Source organism: Mirounga leonina, unplaced genomic scaffold, assembly GCF_011800145.1.
Source record: "Mirounga leonina isolate KUSES-001 unplaced genomic scaffold, KU_Mleo_1.0 Mir_127, whole genome shotgun sequence".
Classification (NCBI taxonomy): Eukaryota; Metazoa; Chordata; class Mammalia; order Carnivora; family Phocidae; genus Mirounga; species Mirounga leonina.
In genome coordinates, this window is record NW_023270316.1 from 10,736,194 (window position 1) to 10,760,859 (window position 24,666).

Genomic DNA, 24,666 nt, shown 5'->3' on the forward strand with positions numbered 1-24,666 from the left:
GTTTGAATAGCAGTAATTATCCCTTCTATTTATATAGTGCTTTCCCACAAGGAACTCCGATTTCTTTGTAGAGGCTCTATAATTAATCTCTATTATCCTCCCTCTAAGGTTTTGAGAGAGAGGGTTTTCTTTATTTTTCCAAATGGGAGAAACTGAGGCATAGAAGGATGGAACTGATATTATCTAGATGAGTAATTCCGGTGGTAGGTAGAGACCTGGTATGATGTGCTGCCCAGTAAGTGAGGGGGAGGGGTGACATATGTGATGTTTGAGCCTATAGGTCTGCCTTAGGAAGTGATTTCTTATGTTAATAGGATAGAAAACACAAGGTGTGCACACATGGACACACACACAACCATATGTCTGCATGTGTCGTTTTCTTTTTTAAATGTGAGACATACATGGGACGCCTGGGTGGCTCAGTTGGTTAAGCGTCCAACTCTTGGTTTCGACTCAGGTCATGATCTCGCGGCCCTGGGATGGAGCCCTGCATTGGGTTCTGTGCTCTGTAGGGAGTCTGCTTCAGATTCTCTCTCCCTCTCCCTCCCACTCTCTCTCTCTCCCAGATAAATAAATAAAATCTTTAAAAAAAAATTTAAGACATACATACAAGACCTCATCTTCAAAATGGACCCAGTGGTGATAGTCCTTTCTAAGAATCTTTTTCAGTGTTACCTATGAGCAAGATAGAATCTTGGGGCTTTTTGTTTTTGTTTTTGTTTGTTTGTTTTCCTTTCCAATATAAATTGCAGTATAATTAAATCATCTTTACTTCCTTTTTTTCTTCTTCTTGGAAAAAAGCAAGGCTCATTTCAGGGAAGAGACCTCATTTAGGAAGACACTGGTCTCATTCAGCTCTGTTGCAGGAAATACATTTTCTGTATTGGCTTCCACTTTATATTCATTGACTACTAAGTAAGTATTTGGCACCTGGCTCTAGATTAGGCTCAGATTTACAGCTGAGACTCATCTTTTTCAAAAGATTATGGTGCCAGTGCCTGGTCAACGGTGGGATCACCCACACTGCCTTGCAGATGGTGGGCACTCAGTATTAGTGATGGAACTGAGCAGCGTGGAAATTAAATTCCTTTAGCCTACAGTGGATGAGATACCAAGTATTTAATTATATTTACAGTCACTTTTCATTGTTAAAGCTTAAAGTATGTGCCACTTTGGATCAACTCTGAGATAACAATTCTAAGTTCTTTTAACAAGGAAGAGGATCAAATACCCCAATGAGGTATTTCGTTAAGGATGAGCCAGAATGGTTTATAAGATTATTTTTGTGTGTAAAACATTTTAACATCAAATGGGAGCAGAGAATTTTTTATTTTTATTTTTTTGCGAGAGAGAGAATGAGAGAGCACATGAGAGGGGGGAGGGTCAGAGGCAGAAGCAGACTCCCTGCCGAGCCGGGAGCCCGATGCGGGACTCGATCCCGGGACTCCAGGATCATGACCTGAGCTGAAGGCAGTCACTTAACCAACTGAGCCACGCAGGCGCCCGGGAGCAGAGAATTTGAAACAAACCGGCTTTAGCTCTGGTGCTAACGCACCTTCCATTGTTGACGTCCGTGTCATGGGGCTACAATGGTGGTCGTTTTGTCTGCAGTGTCTGTGCTGGTTTGATGCCTCAGCATATGAATCACAAAGGCTAGAGGGAAAGTTCAAGAATAAACAGGGTTTTTCAGTCTCTTCCATTGTATGGGAACAAAATCATTCATTCTTTAAATGCTGTTATAAGGGAACTTACGAGGGTTTATGAGGGTTTGGGGGTTGGTTTGTTTACAATGGGTTATCTAGACAGCTGTTTTCCATTCAGATACTTCCCTCCCTATAACCCATAGGATGAGGCCGGCCTCTGGGTGAGCCTGTTTATCTCGGTTCTTAATTACGGACAGCTTGCCTTCTAGGGCTGTATCAGATCTGTAACGCGTTCCATGGAAATAAGCACAGTCTCAACCCCCGGAGGGCTCCGTCTTTCTCCCTGATCTGGTTGCTGCCCTTCTGGGCGTCTAACAGAACACCGTGTCTACTGCAGAGGGCAGTTGATCTCTTTGTCTGAGCTTTTTATTGAGAAAACAGAATTTGCCCATAAAAAAGGGTGGCAGAGGCGGGAGTCGTGTGTTGAGCAGAAGCTGAATTTGTATTCGGGGGACCACAAGCGCATCGCTCACCAGTTGGATTCTCCAGTTTGGGTTCTTCTGTGCGCGGCACGGGAGGTGAGATGGCACACCCAGACTGGGGCTGGGGGAGGCACCAAATGAAACCGTCCAGAGCACACTTTGCAGAGCACGTGCTGTACCCGTGGCATTCGCTGTAATCCGAAGATGCGGATGCCTAGGAAGGGACGATAATATGGTTCGGGAAGTTTAAAGTACACTCTGTGCCGCTCAGTACTATACATTTCTATGCCCTGCTTGTGATTCCTTTTGTCGGATTAGATAAAAATAAATGTGTAGACTTTAAAATTGGCAGTTAAATCTCTGGTACCTGTGTGCTTAAAAGAATGTCGCACTGTTCCCTGTATGTTCCCAAAAATACTAGTATTTTTGAAGACAAGCTGTAACTCTAGGTGAAGATCGATAAGGCAGGAGGTGGTTATATTTTCAGAAGGGTTTCTGAACTATATGATGTAATGCTACTTGAAATGTGCTTAAACCATTACCATAGTTCATGATATATTAACTGGGGGCTTAGATGAGAGACGTTTATCTTCTCACAGTTCTGGAGGCCAGAAGTCCAAGATCAAGGTGTCAGCAGGGTTGGCTTCTCCTGAGGCCTGCAGATGGCCGCCTCCTCACGGTACCCTCACCTGATCTGTCCTCTGTGCACGGGCAACCTTGGTGTCTCTCTCTGTGTGCAGAGCTCCTCTTCTTACAAGGACGCCGGTCAGATAGGATCAGGGCCCACCCCGATGGCCTCAGGTTAGCTTAATTTCCTCTTTAAAGGTCCTGTCTCCAAATACAGTCACATTCTGAGGTGCTGGGGGTCAGGACATCAGCAGATGAATTTCGGGGGTGGGGGTACAATTCAGCCATTAACATGCAACAAAGAACATTATTTACTTGAAGAAAAATAACAGATGGCGTGAATGAGTGGGTCTAGAAATCACCTCAAGCAACCGGCCCCATCCTCAGCCAGCGCCCTCGGATATGGGTGTGATATAGTGAGAAAAACACAGGTTTTGGAGCCTGGCTTCGAATGCAGCACCACCCCCTTTGGGTGAGATGCTTAATGATGCTGCAGCTGTCCCCCAACTCGGGAGGGTGGGTGATAGTAGCCACAGGACAGGGCCGCCATGCAGAGAAGTCATATACGTATATGGTGCCGGCCCCACCCAGGCTCATGGCAACCCTCGGCACTCGCCAGCCACCAGGATTACTGTTATCAGGAGCTACGCTGAACACACCCGATTTGAATACATTTCTGTGAGATCATCTCGTCTGAGATTACGATTGGCCTAAGCATCGTAAGCCTCTAAAAAGAAGCCTCATAAATACTTCTGATGATAGTCCTTGTGATTCTACAGTTCTGCCCCGGGGTCATTTTGGGTCCCAGCCCCTTTCCTTGTAACTTTTTCTGAGCCCATGTACAGTTGAGAAAATGCCCATAGGTCGACCTCCCTGGTGCCCTCAGGTGAAGCTGACCTGAGAATTTCTGGTAGCTTTGCAACTCTGAGTCCAGTTTCTTCTAGTCAACTTTACCATCCTCTTCAATCATTAAAAATGCTCTCCTTGTTCTCTCTTCCTCTCTTCTTGACATGGAGGCAAAATTCTCATAACAAAGTTAACCATTCTAGGTCTTCAAAAAATTAAACATATAATTACCACATGACCCAGCAATTCCACTTCTGGATAGATACCCCAAAGAATTGAAAGCAGGATTTCAAAGAGATGTGTGAACACTCATGTTCATAGCAGCATTGTTCACAGTAGCCAAACGGTGGAAGCACCGAAGCGTCTGTCCATCGACAGATGAATGGATGAACGAAATGTAGTATAAGCATGCAGTGGAATATTACTCAGCCTTGAAAAGGAAGGAGATTCTGGCTCCTGCTACAACATGCATGAACCTTGAGGACATTATGCTAGGTGAAACAAGCCAGTCACAAAGACAAACACTGTGTGCTTACACTTCTGTAAGGTATCTAGCGTCATCAAATTCATAGAAACAGAAAGTAAAATGGTAGCTGCCAGATGCAGAGAGAAGGGGAAAGGGAGAGTTACTGTGGAATGGGTACAGACTTTCAAATATGCAAGATGGGGAGAGTTCTGGAGGTTGGTTGCACAACAGTGTGAATGCACTCAACCCTACTGAACTATAATCACCCAAAACTAATGAAACATTGTGTGCTCAAATAAAAACAATGTTCTTAACGGTTAAAATGGTAACTTTATTTTACCACAACTAAAAATTGATTTTCAGAATAAAATCATTATTGAATACCTTTTTAAATTAACTATTTTAAAGAGAACAAGTCAGTGACATGTAGAGTGTTCACAATGTGGCCAGACCCGCACTTCTCTCTAGTTCTGGAACATTTTATCACCTGGTTCTCTGTCTTTTGCTACATTATCCCCTGGTGGTTTCTCCAGCTGATAGTTTGATTAGCGAGGTTGAAACAAGAAAGTCTTACAGGATCTTTTCCTCCCCTGGCTGGCTTGCTCTGCATGATCCCAGGACCCGTGGCTGTACCGCCTCGGCCTCCTGCCACGTTGGCATCCCCAGCCTGCTCCTCTCCTGAGCTCAGGTGGCCACCTTGGTCTCTCTACTTGGGTTCTCCAAGGATGTCAAAATCAGCCTGATGCATATCCCCCCAAGCAAGCCCAGCCAACCTGTCGTATCTCCCTGCAAAGCCATCACATCCATTCAGTTCTGGAAGTTAGAAACCTCGAGTTCATTCTTGACATGCTTCCCCACTCTTATCAATCCATCAGCAATTTCTGTGCTTTTTGCTTCCACAGTGTTCTTCCAGTTCTTCTGCTCGTTCACCACCACCCTCGTTCAGTCTGCTGTCCTCCCTTCCCTGCTGGGCCTGCAGCCTCAGGCTGTCCCTGGACCTCTGACATCTGCTTCTTCCCCACTCACATTTCCCACAGTGTGACTTTTTTTTTTTTTTTAAGATTTTATTTATTTATTTGAGAGAGAGAATGAGAGAGAGAGCATGAGAGGGGTGAGGGTCAGCAGGAGAAGCAGACTCCCTGCCAAGCAGGGAGCCCGATGCGGGACTCGATCCCAGGACTCCAGGATCATGACCTGAGCCGAAGGCAGTTGCTTAACCAACTGAGCCACGCAGGCGCCCCCGCAGTGTGACTAACTTGTTACAACTCTGATTATGACTTTTGGCCATCCTCCTACGCCTGGCTTTTGTTATAGGTTGAATTGTGCCCCCAAAAAGGACATGTTCAGATCCTCACCCCTGGTACTTATGAATGGGGGCCTTGGTACAGGGTGGGCCCTTAATCCGATATGACTGATATCCTTATAAAGAGAAACAGACACACAGGGAGAAGGCGATGTGAAGACAGGCAGAGATTGGAGCCAAACAGCTGTAAGCCAAGGATCGCTGGTGACCATCAGAAGACAGGAGAGAAGCTTTCTCCCTCAGAACCTCCAGTAGAAACCAACCTTGCTGCCCCTTAATCTTTGCCTCCAGAACTGTGAGGAAATATGTTTCTGTTGTCTTAGCCACACACACACACATCCCTCCCCCTAGCTTGTGGTATTTTGTTATGGCGGCCCTAGGAAACTCACACACTTACAGACCTTGTGCTGGCCTTTTCTGCTTCTGGGCAAAGACCAAACCAGACCTGTCACCACTTGGGGTTCCCTGTGTAGCATGCTCCGCACACCCTCTGGCCTGCTCTCCCTTGCCCTCTGCATTCCAGTGATATTGGGCATCTTGTAGTCGCTCAAGCAAACACACTGGGCTTCCTCCAGCCCTAGAGCCTGCCCATTGCCCACTCTGCCCGGCATGCTTACTCCAGCCCCTTTAACTAGTGACCCCCTGCAGATCTCCACTGGAGGGAGGGCCCTTCCTCAGGACAACCCTCCCCCTGCCTGGACCAGGTGCCATCCTGGGGACCCACCGTCCTCCACAGCCCGGGGTGCCTTCTAGTGACACACTTTCCAACAGGGTCATTGGACTCACAGCCGGGGCTTCAGGAGCCAGGGGTCCGACAGGTTTGCTGGCCACGGTGTCTCTAACTTCCAGCAGTGCCAGGGCTGAAGGAATGAGGGAGGGAGAATTTCATTAGCATAAACTAGAATGTTTGCAATGCTACAGAAGAAAGGTGTCCTGTAAGAAAGGGCTGTAGTTGTTAAAATGCAGAATCCTCATTGCTCCCTCTCACAGCCATGTGTGGTTGGATTTTGCATCTCAGCCCTAATGGGGCAGGAGGGGAGCTGAGGGTTTAGCACTAATCCCACTTTGTATATGTACTGCCGAAGCGAGCACGCACTAATCCCACTTTGTAATTTTCAAGGTTTCTTTAGGTAAGTATCTTTCTGTTGTACCTAAGTGATATCATCTGCTTGTTGCACCCTGTCCTTCCCATCTTTTCTTACAGGATGGGGGATTAAAGCATGACCCTGGCCTGCCCTCTGTAGGGATTTAGCCAAAGTTCTAGTGGCGTGGGTTATTTGTTTTATTTTGTTTTTTACCTTTCACTCTTGTTTTCCATGAGAAGCTGCGATATGTATCCCTGCTCTGAACAAAGAAGCCTATCAGCTGATGGCCAAGTTTGTCTCTGTATTTTCAGGTTCACTACAATGTTGGCAAGAACCTGGCCGATAAAGGCAATCAGACAGCCGCCATCAGATATTACCGGGAAGCTGTGAGGTACTGCAAGCGTCTTGTCTCATTCATATCCATGTATTGTTTTAACTGTCGAGGATTAAAAAAAAGACCCCAACTTTAAGATATCTTTGCCAATTCCTGACAGTTTAGTGAAGGCCACTGAGCGTTAACAGACGGTTTGGTTTCTCTCTCCGCTTGCAGACTAAATCCCAAGTATGTTCATGCCATGAATAATCTTGGAAACATCTTAAAAGAGAGGAATGAGCTACAGGAAGCGGAAGAGCTGCTCTCATTAGCTGTACAAATACAGTAAGCATGGGTTTGTAGAATTACGCCAGTGGCAAAGAGAGGAGCTCCGGCATTCTGGGGTCTGAGCCTTTCTTCTCCTTGTTTCTCTTTTTAAAAAATGCTTTTCCAGGCCAGACTTTGCTGCCGCGTGGATGAATTTAGGCATAGTTCAGAACAGCCTGAAACGGTTTGAAGCTGCTGAGCAGAGTTACCGGACAGCAATCAAACACAGAAGGAAGTACCCAGATTGTTACTACAACCTCGGGCGGCTGGTAAGTGTAAAGTGTCCAGAGGCTGCAGAAGAAAAGCTTGGTTTTTCCCTTTTTATAATAAAATGGTAGAAGCACCACTCACGCTAGCACCCTGCACCTTGAAAAGTTCTTTCGCATATGCTCCTCGCTTGAAGGTAGCTGTTTGATTTCCTCGTCTGTAACTTTCTAAGCTCCAAGTAGAGAGCAGTTCAACTTGAATTAGCCAAGTGTAAGTTCTCTCCAAGGCCACAGGTTAAACCAAGGAATAAATTCGAATTTTTTAAGTCCCTTGTGCTCTGTAAAACAGTACTCTGAGGGTCACTTCCTGATAAACATCAGTTTCTCTGTTTCAAAAACACAAATAAAAGCTGAGATAAAAAAACAAATCCATAATATGGTTTCTGAGCTTCCATATTCCTCCTCCAAAGACCGCTCCCTGCATCTCCAGACGTTCGTACTAACTGTTCTTTCTGTAACAGAAGGCTCGGGGGGATTTATTTGAAACTGTTTTGAGATTGTCCAATGGAAATAGGAAAGAGTGTGTTCCATAGTGACTTTCTTTTCTTAGTTACTGACTAAAGATCTAATTGCTCTTGATTTTCCTTTCTTACACTTTATTTCTTTATTCAAATAAATATTGCAACAGTAGTTAATACAATAAGTTCAGTAATCTTAAAATGTGAAAGCATGTATTGGTAAATGGTGGTGACATGGATTCTGTCATTGCTTCTGAAAAACCTCCATGAGGATGCACAGCTCAATCCTTATAGCTCTGGATTTTCTTTCTTTTTTTTTTTTTTTTATTTATTTGAGACAGAGAGAATGAGAGAGACAGAGAGCAAGCACACGAGAGGGGGGAGGGTCAGAGGGAGAAGCAGGCTCCCTGCCGAGCAGGGAGCCCGATGCGGGACTCGATCCCGGGACTCCAGGATCATGACCTGAGCCGAAGGCAGCCGCTTAACCAACTGAGCCACCCAGGCGCCCCAGCTCTGGATTTTCTTAATGAAGAAAAGAACCAGCCACACAATGATGTGAGGTGATGGAGGCGTTAGAACTAACCTTATTGTGATATATACACAGGTATCACATCATCACGTTGTACACTTTAAACTTATGAAGGTTCTACGCCAATTATATCTCTGTAAGGCTGGGGGAAAACAGACTTACCCACAAACAGCAAAATTCCTTAAATAAGAATGATTATATTCTCCCTTGAGTTAAGCCTTTAATTTGGTTTCAAGAAACTAACTACATAGGTTCCTAATATATTCAGTTTGATTAAATGAAATTGTTAAGGGGAAAAGGTTTTGCTCATTTAGCCACACTATATGTGGAATACACATATAGTGATGTGACTTTCTTTTTTTTTTAAAGATTTTATTTATTTATTTGAGAGAGAGAATGAGAGACAGAGAGCATGTGAGGGAGGAGGGTCAGAGGGAGAAGCGGACTCTCCACCGAGCAGGGAGCCCGATGTGGGACTCGATCCCGGGACTCCAGGATCATGACCTGAGCCGAAGGCAGTCACTTAACCAACTGAGCCACCCAGGCGCCCATGATGTGACTTTTAAAAGAAGTTTAAGATATAATTTTTCAGATTTCATCCAGCCTAGCCTCACAGGTACGATGACATCAAAGTTGTTTTAAAGAGATGCCTGTTTATCCTCACTTTAAGGGTCTGGAGACTTCTTGGTTTTATGGAGTCCTTGTGTTATCAAAACGAGTGGTTCCCCAAACTGGTTGAATATCCAAGTCCTCCCACCCCATCTTAGATTTATGAAATTATAGGCCCCATAGATGATCTGTATTTACAAAACAAACCAACAAAATTCTCCAGTCATTCCAATACCCTGTTGTTGGCCCTGCATTTGGGAAGCAGATCTATCTGAGCACTGAGAAGACAGACTGACCAGCTCAGAGCAGAAGAGACTGTTTGAGGAAGGCAGCCTAGAAAACATGAGTTGCTTTAAGGATTATTGAAAATCCAAGCTTCAGTTCTTAGCATGATGGGAATGTGTTTGGTCTAAACTTCTTTGTTTCTGGATTGGGTAGCAGTGATATTGCATGTTGTGGAGGCAGAATTTTATGAATGGAGGAAACTAAGTGACAGGAACGTGTGGCTAATGATGGTGAAATTTTACTTCTCCCACTATGCATATGTCCCTTTAAATGAGCAGGTACTGCATGTGTTATAAATTTTAAAGTGAAGTGGCTTTGTGTTTATTATTCAAAGAATAGAAAACGTGTTTCACGTATGATGTATCCTGGGAAGATACTGTCTCTATATGCATGCTCTAGTGTGGAAAAGAGGAATTGTTTCTCCCTGGACTTGGAGGAAGGTGGCAGTAATATGACTGAATCCATGTAACAGCAAGATGTTTAAACAAGGAAAATTGATAGCAGGCAATTCCTGTTGTCCCACATAACTTTCTCTAGAGCCACTTGGCCTTTCCCACATTTCTGTTTCTTTTTACATTTTATAATTCTGTGCCTTACGATCTAGTTACATACATGGATGTTGAAACAGCTTTCTCTGTGAAACCTGAAGATTCAAGGAGAGCTTAAATTATTCTAGTGAGAAGCTGTTGAAGGCAGATTAAAAAAAACTTTCCTCTACCCTCTTAGGTTCTGTCTTTGGGGCCCTGCAACTTAGACTGACTACAGACAGATTAACAAGAGAAAAAAAAAAAGAGTTTATCCAGACATGCATTGTGCGTACACATGGGAAAAACTCAGTGATGAGTAACTCAAAGAGGTGGTTAGAACTTGGGCTTATATAGCATCTTAACAAAGAACAATAACTTCGTAGAGAAGTGACAAGAGAAAGGAAGAGGTTTTAGGCTTCTAAGGGTGGCACATTGTCAGAAGGTAAATACGGGTGGAAACTAACGAAGGTTTGTGTGGGTCCTTCTTCATGGCCATAAAACGTCCCCAGGAGAGGGGGATTTATGGCAGTCCTTATGTCTGTGTTTCTGCTTTTAGTCAGATAAGGGAAGTTCCAGGAAGGCTTCTTTCTGCATCTGTCAAATCTCAAATGTCTTTAGTGCAATAATCCTTACATCTGAGTGGTATATTTGGGATGGCATATTTTGATCCTCTGTATTGTTCTCTGTGGGGATGAGGGTGAGAAGACAGTAAAACCTCACCATAATGATACAAGTAGAGACCAAAAACTTCAATCACATACAAGGCAGGGTGGATCCTTGCAAAGTCAATGAAGTGAAAATGGGGGATGGGAGCAAATTGGGTATTATCTGAACACTTGCAGGGATGACTGTTTCTATTTACTGTGTCTAGTACACTAAGACTTGCACGACATTATAGTTGATATCCATATGAATTCTTCCATTTTTTCTTCTGTTCTGGAGGTAGTTTTTTAGATTACTATTTGCAGAGTGTATCTGCCTACAGTCTTCCAGGTTACACTTAAGGCTCTAATACTTGGCAGTATTTTTCCTTCCCCTAGTAACTGCCTATCACTGCAGTTCCTTGGGGTTTGGAAAATAGAGAATTTATGCTAAATAAGCCCTTTGTAAGAGTTGGATCCAAAGAAAAGAAAACAGACTGTAAAAGTCAGGATTTTATCCATGTGCTCCAGTCCTTGGAATTCATTCCCACATTCATGTAGAGGATCATCTGTAGTATTAAGTATATTAGACTTTGTAGCACTCTTTGTGTATATTGTTTACTAATTATGCTACCATGAAATGATCTTCCTGTGTTCCCTTCTGCCAACTGTTCTTATTTAAAGATTTTGCTCTCCATTGTTGTTTAATTATCCAGCTTTTGCCTGCCTGACAGCTTAAAAGCACTGAGAGCTTAATCTTTAACAGCTCAACCAACACATTTATATATTGGTGAATAAGATGAACTTAGTAACATAAATTTTTCTTTTTAAAAATCCTCCTAGTCACTCTTTAGTAATGAGAGACAGAAATGTGCTTTGAATTCTGCACCCTTATAAGAAGGGAATATAATGCAGTTTCCTTGTGAAATAGAAAATTGGGAAAAGCTGGATTATTTGCGACATGTTACCATTAGAGAATTTCAGTAATAGTGACTGGAGATATTAACTAGAGACGATTCATTATGCAATGACTGATCGTATCAGTTAGGAGCCATTCAGAAAAACAGAAACCATGCCAATTATTGTATTGTATTTAGTTTGTTTGTTTGTTTGTTTGTTTATTTATTTATTTATTTATAGTAATCTCTATACCCAGCCTGAGGCTCAAACTTACAACCCCAAGATCAGGGGTCGCATGCTCTTTGGACTGAGGCATCCAGGTGCCCCCATGCTAAGTATTTTAAATAGAGAAGATTCTATGTAGGGAATTGTTTAAACAATTGTTGGAAGGCTGGATGACAGAAATGGAAAGATGATGTTAACTCTGAGAGTATAAGGAAACCCTGTAGGGTTACATGAACAAACAGGAGGAAATGGCACTACTAGAATATAAAGGGGCTGCCATCTCAGGAGCCACCATAATCTCAAGAGCTAAAATCATGAAGGAGGACCACTGCTTCCAGCCTGGCAGTGGAGGGGGAGACATAGCCCCTTCAGATGCACGGCCAAGGAGAAGGAGGGACAGTGTGAGAGTGAGGGAAAGGGCCCCTCTTGCAACCATCTGATGTCACCCATGACTCCTGCTGGCAGAAACCTAGCAAGGAGCCAAGTGGCAAAGGACTCTGAGAAATGTGTTTTGCAGAGTACGGAAGGATGGGCATAAAGCTCATGGGTAAATAATGTGTGCATTACCTGTCCCCTGTCTGGGTGAGTAGTTCTGGCCAAATCACCATTTTTCTCTGCTTCCCTTAAAGTGCTGGTTCACTTCATATAGATGCTATAAGAAGGGGAGAGTTGAGACAAAATAAAAGTACAGTAAATTTTACCTGATTCAGTCTGTTGTTCTTCAGTAAATAGTAATAAGAAGAAGAAATAATAAAATATGTGAAGAATTTTGTTGTTGTGTAAATGAAGTTTTGTTGGTTTGCCTATGTATTAAGAATGTCACCACAGATTTTGTCCAACTGCCTCAAATGCATGTCACTCACTAGAGAGACTTGACCAAGAAATCAATGGAAACTCCGATACAAGCAATTAAATATTGGTATAATTAACACCCTTAATTATTTTACTTTTTGAACTTTTCACATCATTTCCTTACTTACAGGGTGAAATATTGTGACTGGAGTTTTCTGAGTCTCATGGGAAATCTGACAACATCATCAGCAAATGGATATTCATAGGTTTTCCATAATTAAACCCTTATTTTCCTTACCTAATATGCCACCAGTTTGCTGTGGGTGGGTGGGTCATAAAGTCAAAATGTTTCTGTTGTCTAATAAAAAGACTTGCCAGTTAGGAAGGAATTGCCTTAAACTTGGATAAATTGTTATCATTTGTAGTTTTTGCAGAGGTAAAGGAACTAAGTTCATTCAAATAAGATGGGCATTTGAACTGAGTTAAAGAGGGCGAGAGGATCACCTGCTAGAAAAAACCCATCACTTTCTCCCTCGGAATGCTCTTATTAACCATGCACATTGAGAGCCCCACATTTTGTGGTGTTTTCAGTGTTAAACAACACGCCCTCTCAAAAGAAAGCAACAGATAATTCTCTCCTTCCTAAAGGAGGCAAACAGGCTTCAAATTGCCAAAGCAGGGCGCCTGGCTGGCTCAGTCCGTAGAGCACACAACTCTTGATCTCGGGGTTGTGAGTTCAAGCTCCACGTTGGGTGTAGAGATTACTTAAAAATAAAATCTTTAAAAAAAAAATCGCCAAGGGGTTTCATGTTGCCACTTAAGACTTTTCCAAGGACTTCACTAATATGTCTGACACACTCATCACTTTGTATGTAGCTTAGATGTAGGCAGGAAGAGCCTACTAAAGCATCCTTCACAAGGTGAATTTGACATATGTAGCTGTTACATTAAATATTTTATTTACTGCTTTAAATAATACCTTACCAAAGATACACTATGTGAAGTCTTTCTAGAAAAAGAGTAATGATTAGGTTTTTAATTCATGTCTCTCCAGGAGTCTTAAATATTAGTTGACGCCTAGAATCGCTAAATTATGAATTACAGTCAAGAGGTTGTAGGCTCAGGAACTAGACCACCTGATGCTCATTCCTGTTTACCATTTCTAGACACGTAACTTTGAGCAACATGTAACTTTGAGAAATTAACTTAATTTCTCTGTGCCTCCGTTGTTCCATCTGTACAATGGGGATGGTTATCTACTTCAGTGAGATATTTTGAGGATCAAATGAGTTACTGTGAAAACTTAGAAGCTCAGTAAGCACTAGTTAGGCTTTGTTTAGTTTGGGGTTTGGTTTTGGGTATGTCTTAGATGAAGCAACGACATTGGAATATTGATTTTTCAGGGCCGTGCTTTATTTTCAGTATGCAGATCTAAACCGCCACGTGGATGCCCTGAACGCGTGGAGGAATGCGACTGTGCTGAAGCCGGAACACAGTTTGGCTTGGAACAACATGATCATACTCCTCGATAACACAGGTACAGAAAGGCGCCTTGCATACATCAGAGGACAAGACGCCACAGTACCATGCCACTGGATAAGTAGGAAACAGATTATATGTGCTTTTTTTCTCTAGTGTGTATGAGTTAAAAAAAAAAATTAATATGGGCTAATATTTTACATGACAAAAATTATTCTTATAGAAAATAGAGTTTCCTTTGACATATTGAAATATGTATGTTTGGGGGAAATGACACTTAGAATTAGTGCTGAGCCATAGGGGAAGATGGGCGCTAATATCTCATTTCTTCTGGAGCCTGTAATCTAGCATTGTCCGTCGTCTAGGCTGCTGGAGGTACCCAAAAGTGAACAATAATGGCTTTGGGGTTAATAAATGCAAGGTCCATGCTCTACAGTTCATGGACTCTTCTTAAAGGAGATGCCCTCAAACCTACACTCAGAGCCATGGATTCTTAGTTGAGATATAATGCTAACAGACTTGACAGTGTGGTTTCTCAGCCAGGATCTTAGCCCCATCAACTGGGAGTTACTCCGCTCCCCTACTTTTGAAAATCCAAGCATCCCATAAGAAATAATAGTTTTAATTTGGCAGAATTTCAAGCCAGTGAGCCGTCTAAGCAGTGTGGAAAAGAGATACACACTTGCTTCTCATGAAGGTATAAAATGTGTACTTCAACATGATAAATACTCAGTTATTAAAGTGTTACTATGGATACTGTTATTCTACAGACTGGCTTTCTCCAATTTAGGTGTAACTGGTATCTGGGGAAAAATTAAAATTAGGTTTTATGTGCTTTTACAGAATTTAATCAAAGGCTGTTTGTATATTATATCAGAATTGTGCTGGACTGCAGTGGTTTTGCAACTGATCACGTCATGTATGTGTGTTGTGTATATACGTGTATTTTGTGTGTATGTGTGGATAGGTGTATCGTGCATGTGTGTGTTGTATGTGCATATGTACGTTGTGTAGATACTGTATGTGTACATGTGTTATGCATTCTTTTTTTTTTTTTTTAAGATTTTATTTATTTATTTGACGGAGACACAGCGAGAGAGGGAACACAAGCAGGGGGAGTGGGAGAGGGGGAAACAGGCTTCCTGCCGAGCAGGGAGCCTGATGTGGGGCTCGATCCCAGGACCCTGACAGATCACGAGCTGAGCCGAAGGCAGACGCCTAACGACTGAGCCACCCAGGCGCCCCATGTTACGCATTCTTCATTGATTTTCTTAAGGAGTTATTCCTAATCATTGTATACAATGCACATTAAGCACTGTTAGAATGAAATACCAGTACAATGTTAACATGTTTTCTTAAGTGTTTCTGTGTTTTCCTTGCAGGTAATTTAGCCCAAGCTGAAGCAGTTGGAAGAGAGGCACTGGAATTAATACCTAATGATCACTCTCTGATGTTCTCGTTGGCAAACGTGCTGGGGAAGTCCCAGAAATACAAGGTGTGTAAACCGGAGGCCGCGATTTCTTGCGATCAATGCCAGCATCTGACAGAAGCCATAAATGTTATTTCTGCCCAGTTAAATTCAGAATTAGGCCAAAACAGTGAGAGCCGTGCACCAGTGTGACTTGGTCAATTTGCTTTCTGGAGAAGCCGCCCAAAAGATGGATTTGCAGGGTCAGACTTCATGTCCTTTCTCATCAGCGTTCATTACCGTTGCGCAAACGTGGGGAGGGGAGGAGAAGCCCCAAAGAAGAGGCAGTGACAGCTCATCCTAGCAGCTGCCCCAGCCCCCACCCTGGCGCCTGCCAGTTTCTGCACTAAAGGAACAACAGCCCATGGGGAATACAGGACTAGTGCTTGCTGCCTCCAGGTTTCTCCACATCTAGAGTTATGTCGTAGGTCATCCGCAAGGCCCTGGAAAGGCTGACCAACGGAACCACAAGATACGAGATCCGGGCTCTCTCTGACCTGGCTCCCAGGACTGGCCAGGAGTGGACTATGAATCAAAAGGGGCATGATGCCCTGTGTCCCTAAGGGGACTCAGGGTTCCTAACACCCGTGATCTCAAACTTTAAATTTATGTGTCAGAGCCAGGGAGGGAGTGTGTTAGATGCAGCTGGCCCAGATGCCTCCCCACAAGAGGTGCTGTCTCAGTTGGCGGGGTAAAGTCAGGCATGGTGCACTTTTAACTAGCATCCTGGGTTTCTAACGCAGATGTTACAGAAAACACACTTCCAGAAGCAGGACCTTAATCCTTCGTGACAGAAGGATTTTCTTTCGGAATCGAGAGCTATGTCTGATTTTGATCACATGAGGCCTAAGGAGGTGATTAATTCATGTTTGTCCCACGTATTTACTTCTCTTCTGCTCATCAGATATCATTATCAGCATAGTTTTCCACAATAACAGTAAGATATTGCATGCACATCTCTCATTTTCAAATATCAGGGAGTTTAAAAAAATTAAAAATTAAAAAAATAAAATAAATATCAGAGAGTTTAATAGCTTCAGTATATGTTTTAACATTTCTAGCTTTTGCTCCAGAGGATGGTTTTTGAGGGGGTTAATTTTTATTTTTTATGGGTTTACCTGTGTAGAGCTGGGGGAAGAAGGTAAGGTTTGTGGTTTTCCCGTCTCTCGACTTCTCCAGCCTTCTCCATCAGCCTGGGACAGCTCTAGAGCATCCAGCGACCACCGGCTACAGCTGGTCATTTTCAAGAAACAGCTTATGTAACCACTGTATTGATTTTTCTATCATCCCACAGTCTATATAAACTAGAATTCTATTAAGGGGACAGAACCCACGGTATATTTGGCTTCCAGTTCACATTGTTCTTTTTTTCCCCAGATAAAGTAGAAAATACTCCATAGAGCAGAACGGAGAAGTGGGTTTCCTATTTTTCTATACATTTTGCATCCTAATTGTCTAGGCCAGGGTGCTGAGTCTAAGATAAGGAAAGAGGAGAAATTTTAAAGTCGATTTAAATTCCCTGGCCTTCCTATTCCTCAAGCTAAATGGTAGTGTTTGAAAGTCGTCAGAAAGCATAGCTACTTAGAGCATAGCTACAAAGCTATACAATCCATTTGATGTGTTTTCCAATGCACCTAACATGGCAGGAGAACCTTAACACTACCTTGAAGGAGTTTCAGCTACTCTAACTTGGCACATAGACACTGACTCTGAGTTCTGGAAGTGATGTTTGCTGACATCTTGTATGTTACCCGGATGTCTTCATTCAGTCCTTTTTGGATGACATTTCCAAAATACAAGTTTTTCTCTGCCAGCTCTCTCTAAAAGGTTGTGGTTTCAGAGATGTTTGCCCAAATGCCCAGCCTGCTTCTCAGGAGTACCACAGGCCATCTCAGGACAAAGAATCTGTCTTCCTATACTTTATAAAATGTGTGATCCTAGATGTGGGAAGCCCGCTTGGAAAACTCACAGAAGGTGCAGCTAGAAGGAGCAAACGCATCCCGAACCAACAACTTCAGTGTTTCAGCTTAGTGTTTGATACTCACTAACACATGTGTGTCCCTTCGGGAACACGAATGTATATGGTATGAATAGCTACCCCGGCAGGTGTCAGCAAAGAACAGTTAGGCATCTTTATTTCCTGGTATTATGGTCGAATGGGACCATCCAGGAAGCCATGGTCCAGTAATGATAAGGTGAGAAGACACTTGGTCCTGCCTCATAGCAACCCGATTGGAAATGAGCACTATTTGGAGGAAATGCAAGTCTATACAAGAATCAGTTCACACCCATCAGGGGCATTTGGTCGTGGTCATACACAGTACTGTGACCGCTTAGATGGCAGATGGCCATCCCTCCCTCATTCTCTCTGCTTATTTTTTCCAGATGAATGGGCTACTTATGGATTGCTGAGAGGGTTGTGAGTTCTTGGGGGAGGTTAAATTGGCCCCGGCTCCTACCTTGAGAATCCTGGAAATGAGCTCATTGAGGCTGACTGAAAATAACGATTTTGTGGGTGTCCTCAATCACCCAGCCCTTTCCTGGCCATTTGACTTTGGCTTATCCTTCACTGCACCCTGAACAGAGCTACTTACTTCAAGTTGCAAAATTCCATCCCTTTCTGGGAGGCGGGTAACAGAGCTCCTTAGCATATCCACCCTCTCTCTGCTGCCCCCACTGCTTTCCACCCGCCCCCCATCTTCCCCTCACTGCTACCCTGTCACCTTTCCCTGTCGCACACTTCCCTGCCTGCCCTTCAGAACCTCTTAACAGGGTGTGGTCCCGCTGGCCTTCCCAGATGTTGCTGGGAGAAGGACACAGTGGTACACAACAAGGACATTAAAAGTTTGAAAACCGTAAGCAGCAAAACTGTGTGTGGCTTTTGCGTAGTGTAATACCTTATTTTTTATATCATTCTCCAGGAATCTGAAGCTTTATTCCTCAAAGCAATTAAAGCTCATCCAAATGCTGCAAGTTACCATGGCAATTTGGGTAAGGAAATTTTTCCATTTGGATCCTGTTGAAATTCTGTGTGAGTTGAAAGAAATGGGTGCATTTCTGTAAAATCGATATTGGAAGAATGGTTTTTTCAAGCCTAGCCTGTATTAGCCTTTATAATCTGGTTCTGAGATGTGTTTTTTTTTTTTTTTTTAAGAAATTAACACATTAAAAAGGTAGGTATATAATAGTCATATTTACAAATCATAATTGTATGACCAGACCAACCCCAATAATCCCCCACTCAGTTTATCCCCTTCTTATGATCTACTTTGATTTTCTTCCTTTGAAAGATCCTAGAATGTCAAACTGAGAGGTACTTTGGAAGTCTCTGGTCTAATTTACATCCTTTCCCTTCTTCCCTAGTGGGCCTTCCGTTATAACTGACCTCCTCTGTGTTCTTATATTCTCTCGTGTCTTGGCTAAACGTGCATCTACAATAATCTATGCCTTAGAATTCCTTTCTTCCATTTTTACATCTCAATAATTAAGATTTTTAGAGCGTTACAGTGTCAATGTTTAGAATGCTCCACATGTGAATATGTTTTTACCAGATCTGTTCTCTACCGACGCTGTAGCTTCTCGTTGTGAAAATCACGAAGCAGCAACAGTTGCCCTTCTGCCCATGTAAAAAGTTACTTTTACTTACAAAATCACAATAATAATCAGATGCTTTACCATCCTAATAATTAGATTTTAGTTACCCTTCTCTGGTCAGATCTTAATGTTAGAGCCCTTATTTCCAGCTAGCAACAAACAAGCTATTATTTTGCCAAAAGATGTAGGGGCATCTTTATTCAGATGCTGGACTTCTGCAGGGCTCTGAGCAGTGATGGAGCCCAGCCCTATGCAGCCTGACTTTCTGGAAATTTCCTGGCAACCTTAGTGTACTCTTCCTTTTACTTCTTTATGTAATAATGTTGTTGTAGGGAGATGGGTCATGTCTGTTGATATGCAGAATCCCAGGAGTAACTGGAGATGGTTAAACGGATAATCACCAGGGAGTGTGGTTATGATAAATAAAGTTTGTGGTACAAACAATATTATTTTAAACAATGATTTTTGAAAACTGTTTGCAGAGGTGCTGTCATATTTTTTTTTTTTTTTATAAGTGGTTGGGAATACTTCAAGGTATTCAGAAGCATTTCCAATGAAATCCATCTCTTGCTGTTTCAGCTGTGCTTTATCATCGCTGGGGACATCTCAATTTGGCCAAAAAACACTATGAAATCTCTCTGCAGCTTGACCCCACTGCATCAGGAACTAAGGAGAATTATGGTCTGTTAAGAAGAAAGCTGGAACAAATGCAAAAGAAAGACGTCTGATCCTTTTTTCTTGCATTTTTTGTTTGTGTGCATGAGGCATATCATTAATATTATGTGGTTATGTTTAACCATTTAAAAGTCTTACATGTTGTTTTTTTTATTCTGTTTTTTTTTCTGTGAAAACAAAGACATGCAAAAAGATTACAGCACCAGCAGTATACTCTTGAAAGCTTGATGTGGTTTTTGCATTGAAATTGTATTTTTTCAGACGACTCAAATGTAAATTCTAAAATTCCAAGAATGAAATCTTTTTTAATTAAAAAGAAAAAAGAAAAAAAATTCTCTGGAGCGACTTGCAGTAGGATGAAACCTGCATCTGGGGTGTGAGCCATGTTGTATAGGGACTAACACTATTGTATGTCAGTCGTGAGCAAGAAATGACAAACTGACTCCTACAATTTATATAAATATCGAATGTGTCTGTATATTAGAATTTTTATTTAATGACAAGAAAGAGTAAATTAAGATTTTTTTTTTTAATCTTTTTTTAAACAGTGCACTAGGAACTTCACTTGTAAGGACATATATTTATTTGTATTCTTATGTTTTGAACAGGGCAAAAAATTGAATGAAGAAAGGAAATTTTAACATCTAGTATATTTATATACTTTTTTCCCCATTGGAAGACACTCACTCCTGCAATAATTTTTGGATTCTCCCAATTTCAGCTTCATAACATAGGAAATTACGTTGTATTTGTATTCTGTATAAGCTGTTATTATTAATAGAAAATTCAAGCCATGCTTTAGGCAAAAGCAGGCAGCCTGATGTCTTTTTGTTACATCCAGTATTAAGAGGGCTACATATCTATGTAAGTTGCTTTTTTATGTTTTTAGCTGTGAAGCAGTTTTCCATTTGGCTTAATGGAACTACAGTCATTACTATATCCAGAAAATGCAAGAGCTAAATTTTCTCTTAAAAGGAGCCACATTTGGGGTGTTTGTGATAATTTTAAGAATTGAAATTTTTCCTGTCTTACTGGATCAGAATAATCATGTCTGCTTTGTTTTATTCTTCTGTATATGCTGTTGACCTAATGATTTATGCAATCTCTCTAATTTCTTATGCAGTAAAATTATTACACAAACTGGTATAAAAATGGCGTGTTGCCCTCTTAATAGATGATTTTCGAGTTAGTGAACTTTGTCTTCCTTTCCCTTTAAAATGAAGTGGCCAATTCGTCCTTCTGGTATGTGGCTTCCCTTTGGTGTCAGGGACCATGCAATAGGATTGCACTCTGGAGTTATCCAGGTTTAGAGAATGGGATGAACAGATCCACAATGAGATGTATTTAATTCTCTACACTCACATTTTGGGGGGCAGATCTGCGTAGAATTGCCATTTAGAAATTGTAACTTAGGATGGTTTAAGGTACATCAGGAAAGAAAGTCCTGGTGTTTGACATACATCAGAAAAGGAAGTTTCAAACATTTCTTAAAAGGTCCCAAAATAACAGTAACAATTTATAGATCTCTCGGGGGCAGAAGCTGTCTTATTCTTATTTATGTTCCTACAGTACTCAGCTCGGCAGATAACAGATGCACTACAGGCTTGTTGGTCTTTTTTGTTTTTAAAGCAAATTTCTTTCTTTAAAACAGTGCTTGCCTTTTGAGAGTAAAGAAAAATATTTCTTGTGAAAGCTCCTTCAGGATTTTTTTTTTCTACCGATACTAAAACTTTTGTGTCAAATCAAGACACGCACATCTGGGACCCTTGCCTGCAGGAGGAATCCCCTTAGCTGTCACCGCTCCATCTCTCGGGATTTCCATCACGGCTGTCTTCTTTCCAGAGAAAACAGTCATTAATTTGATTGATACTTCAGGCAGTCTTCTGTCTCTGCAGAGCTGAGCACTCTTCCTTCTTTCTCCACCCTTTGGTGGCGGCCACCCTCTACTTCTTGGGATTCTATCCCAACATTCCACCGGCCACCAGAAGCAGGACGCTGTGTCCTGGTTCCCCCTTATTTTATTTTAATGTTTTTATTGCTGATAGGGGGTAGGATGGGGGTTTGTCCAGACAGACATGGGGGAAGTTTCCAGTTTGAGAAATCTCAGAGTCCTGATCCTCATCCTGCACCTCCCTGATGGTGAAATGGCAAAATCCTGAAAAGCATTTTGCAGTAATTGTCTGTTTGCTACATTTCTTCCCTGTTGACATGCATCTTATAAGTAGTTCTCTTAAAAGTTTCATCATTAGACTTAGCCTGCTGCCTTGATGGGGCTCCTTGGGATTCTGATTCTATCCTATTTCTTAAGCATGGTCTTTATATTTATTTCAAATTACTGACTTTAAATATCCCACAGAATAAAAGCCTGAGCCCCGCAGGAAAGCATTGGACATCCATGTCTGTATTCACATCTATCAGCTTAGACTTTGGGGTGAGAAAACCTAGATTTGGGTCTGGGTTCTCCCACTGTGATGTTATAGGCAAGCCATTTAGCATTGCTTAAGCCTCAGTATCTCACCTGTAAAATGGGGATAATAAGGCCTCCCTCATGGTCATGAAGTACTTGACCCAGTAGACCCTCAATAAATAATAGTTTGGATTTTTGGAGGAGGGTGTAGATTTTGCAGCAAACAGATTTGACCTTAAACGCACTCATTTGCTCATTCAATGCATCTAAGTACTGGCTGTGTGCCAGATACTCTCCTAGACACTGGGAATACAGTGGTGAGTGGAAGCGGACATGGCCCCTTGCCCTCAGGTAGGGGATAGTACCGTGAGAGACAATAATTATCAAATAGATAATAAGAGAAGAGGGATGGGGCTCCTGGGTGGCTCAGTCATTGAGCGTCTGCCTTCGGCTCAGGTATGATCCCAGGGTCCTGGGATCGAGCCCCGCATCGGGCTCCCTGCTCGGCGGGAAGCCTGCTTCTCCCTCTCCCACTCCCCCTGCTTGGTTCCCTCTCTCGCTGTGTCTCTCTCTGTCAAATATATAAAATCTTTAAAAAAGAGGGAGCGAGACGAGGGAGACTGAATCTTGCCTGGAGGGGATCCCTGAGAAGGGGGCTTCTGAACTGAGATTTGCTAGGCAGAGAGGAATGAGTTCACTCTAGGCCAGTAGTTCCCGCCCAGGGGAGATTGGGCCCCAGGTGACAGCCGGCAGTGCCTGTCCCGACGGACGGTGGGTGGGAGGATGCTACAAGTGCGCATTCTACGATGCACACGATAGCCCCCCCAAAGAAAATGGTCTGGCCCCGAGTGCCAGCAGGGCCAAGGCTGAGAACACCTGGACTGCGTGCATAAGAAACCCCACATGCAAAGGCCCTTCAGTGAGAAAGCTAGCGTCCTTGCCGAACAAAGTCTAAGGAGGCGGGGGAGGACACTCGCTGGAGCAGGTAAAGGTAACTAGAGCCAGGTTTGCCAGGGTTTGCAGACCAAGCCGTCCTTAACCACGGAAGGCTGCAAAGCAGGGGGGCAACACGATGGGATTTCTGTTTTGAAAAGATGGCTTGGGCTGTCAGTGGGGGAGGAATTGGAGTGAAGAGACCGCTCCATGTGTCCAGGGGAAGGATCAGGGCTTGCTGTAACCAAGTGGCAGTGAAGTTGGAGACATGCGAACTGATCTAAAAATGCTTAGGAGTCACTTGGTGATGGACGGGAGGTGGTGGGTGAGGGAATGGTAGTGTTCCCGTACGGTTAAACATAGATTGATAAAAGCCAAGAGTTAGGACCCAAACCTGGTTGGAGTATAGCTCTAGAGAAGAGGAAATAAAGTCCCTGTATGTTACAAGTTCCACATAGTGACAGATGTAGACACATCTGGACATTTGTATGGTTGGCCAAACCCCAGTTTGGGAATGAAAAGCATCAGCAAGGCCAGCCCGAATCTTCACAGAGGCTCTGCCAAATATGATGTCCAACAGATGTTCAGGTCACCGGAGCCCCCTTCACTCTACATGGCATTGGTCCCAATTTGGTGATTTGTATTTTGGGATCCATCATGCATTTCTAGCACTAAACTCACAGCTCTCCATTTCTCTTTCTCCCCTTCTGGGGAGCTTCCACCTTTAGATTTCCATCCATGTGTCTGTCTTTTGGACTGGTATGTCTCCTCCCTCAGGGCCCTCTCCCTTTTAAACAGGGTTTACCTTATGTTAACTGACTGGAATTTAAAAAAAAACAGGGTTTAGCTTTTCAAAGCCAGTCTATCTTGACTCACATTCTACTACATTTGGGATTGCTGTCACCTGAGATTGTTTTACTCTCACATTACTATTTTTTTTTCACATTACTACTTTTTATTGGGAGGTCGCTGTCGATCCATGTGCAGTTGTAAGAAATAATACAGAGCTCCCAATACTCTACACCCAGTTTCCTCCAATGGTAACAGTTCGATACTGATACATCTACCAACCTTATTGAGATTTCATCAGTTTTATATGTACTCATTTGCATATTTAGCTCTATGAGATGTTACCATGTGTGAGTTGTGTGGTCACCACAGTCAAAATATAGAACAATCCCACCACGAGGATTTCTGGTGCTATTCTTACATTACTTTTCCCAAAATATTCTTAAGGGTTTTTTTTTTTAAGATTTATTTATTTATTTTAGAGAAGGGGGAGGGGCAGAGGGAGAGAGAGAATCTCAAGCAGACTCCCTGCTGAGCCAGGAGCCTGACGTGGCGCTCAATCTCATGTCCCTGAGATCATGAGTCGAAATCAAGAGTCGGACACTCAACCGACTGAGCCACTCAGGCACCCCCCACGACCACCAAAATATTTTCTTGAGCATCATCTGTACCAGCTGCTGGGGATACCATGGAAAGTGCAAACAGAGGGGATTCCCGCCCCTGTGGAGATTCGGTCTATGTTACCTCAGCCTTAAGCACTGTTACCAGCCCCCTTTCCAGGGGCTTCTCCTAGGGAGTCCCCAGGCCCTTCAGTCAGGCATTCGTGTCTTCTATATCTGCAGCTGTCCGAGTCACACGTTGCCAGGGCATTTTCTTTCCTTCCGTGTTCAAAATTCTCCAGCAGTTGGTGAATCTGTTTTTCCTGGAGGCAATGAAACTTAAAATCAAGTTGAATTTTCTATTTCACAGGAACAGATATTGGTTCAATCACCTCTGC

At 42.8% G+C, this 24,666-nt stretch overlaps 1 protein-coding gene across 2 annotated transcripts in view; it reads left to right on the top strand.

Moving 5' to 3' along the window:
* The window catches only part of TMTC4 (transmembrane O-mannosyltransferase targeting cadherins 4), a 64,104-nt gene extending 44,438 nt beyond the window's left edge, over positions 1 to 19,666 (top strand). The window contains exons 12-18 of one of the 2 annotated variants that reach the window (XM_035003105.1): positions 6,764 to 6,843; positions 7,003 to 7,110; positions 7,220 to 7,361; positions 13,747 to 13,861; positions 15,186 to 15,298; positions 18,193 to 18,262; positions 19,445 to 19,666. In XM_035003105.1, the coding sequence (XP_034858996.1) occupies positions 6,764 to 6,843; positions 7,003 to 7,110; positions 7,220 to 7,361; positions 13,747 to 13,861; positions 15,186 to 15,298; positions 18,193 to 18,262; positions 19,445 to 19,593 (777 nt within the window). In that variant the 3' untranslated portion in view covers positions 19,594 to 19,666. Of the gene's footprint in view, positions 1 to 6,763; positions 6,844 to 7,002; positions 7,111 to 7,219; positions 7,362 to 12,514; positions 12,591 to 13,746; positions 13,862 to 15,185; positions 15,299 to 18,192; positions 18,263 to 19,444 lie in introns of those variants that run through there. The other variant, XR_004678859.1, reaches the window with a different exon arrangement.
* The last annotated feature ends 5,000 nt before the right edge of the window (positions 19,667 to 24,666 follow it).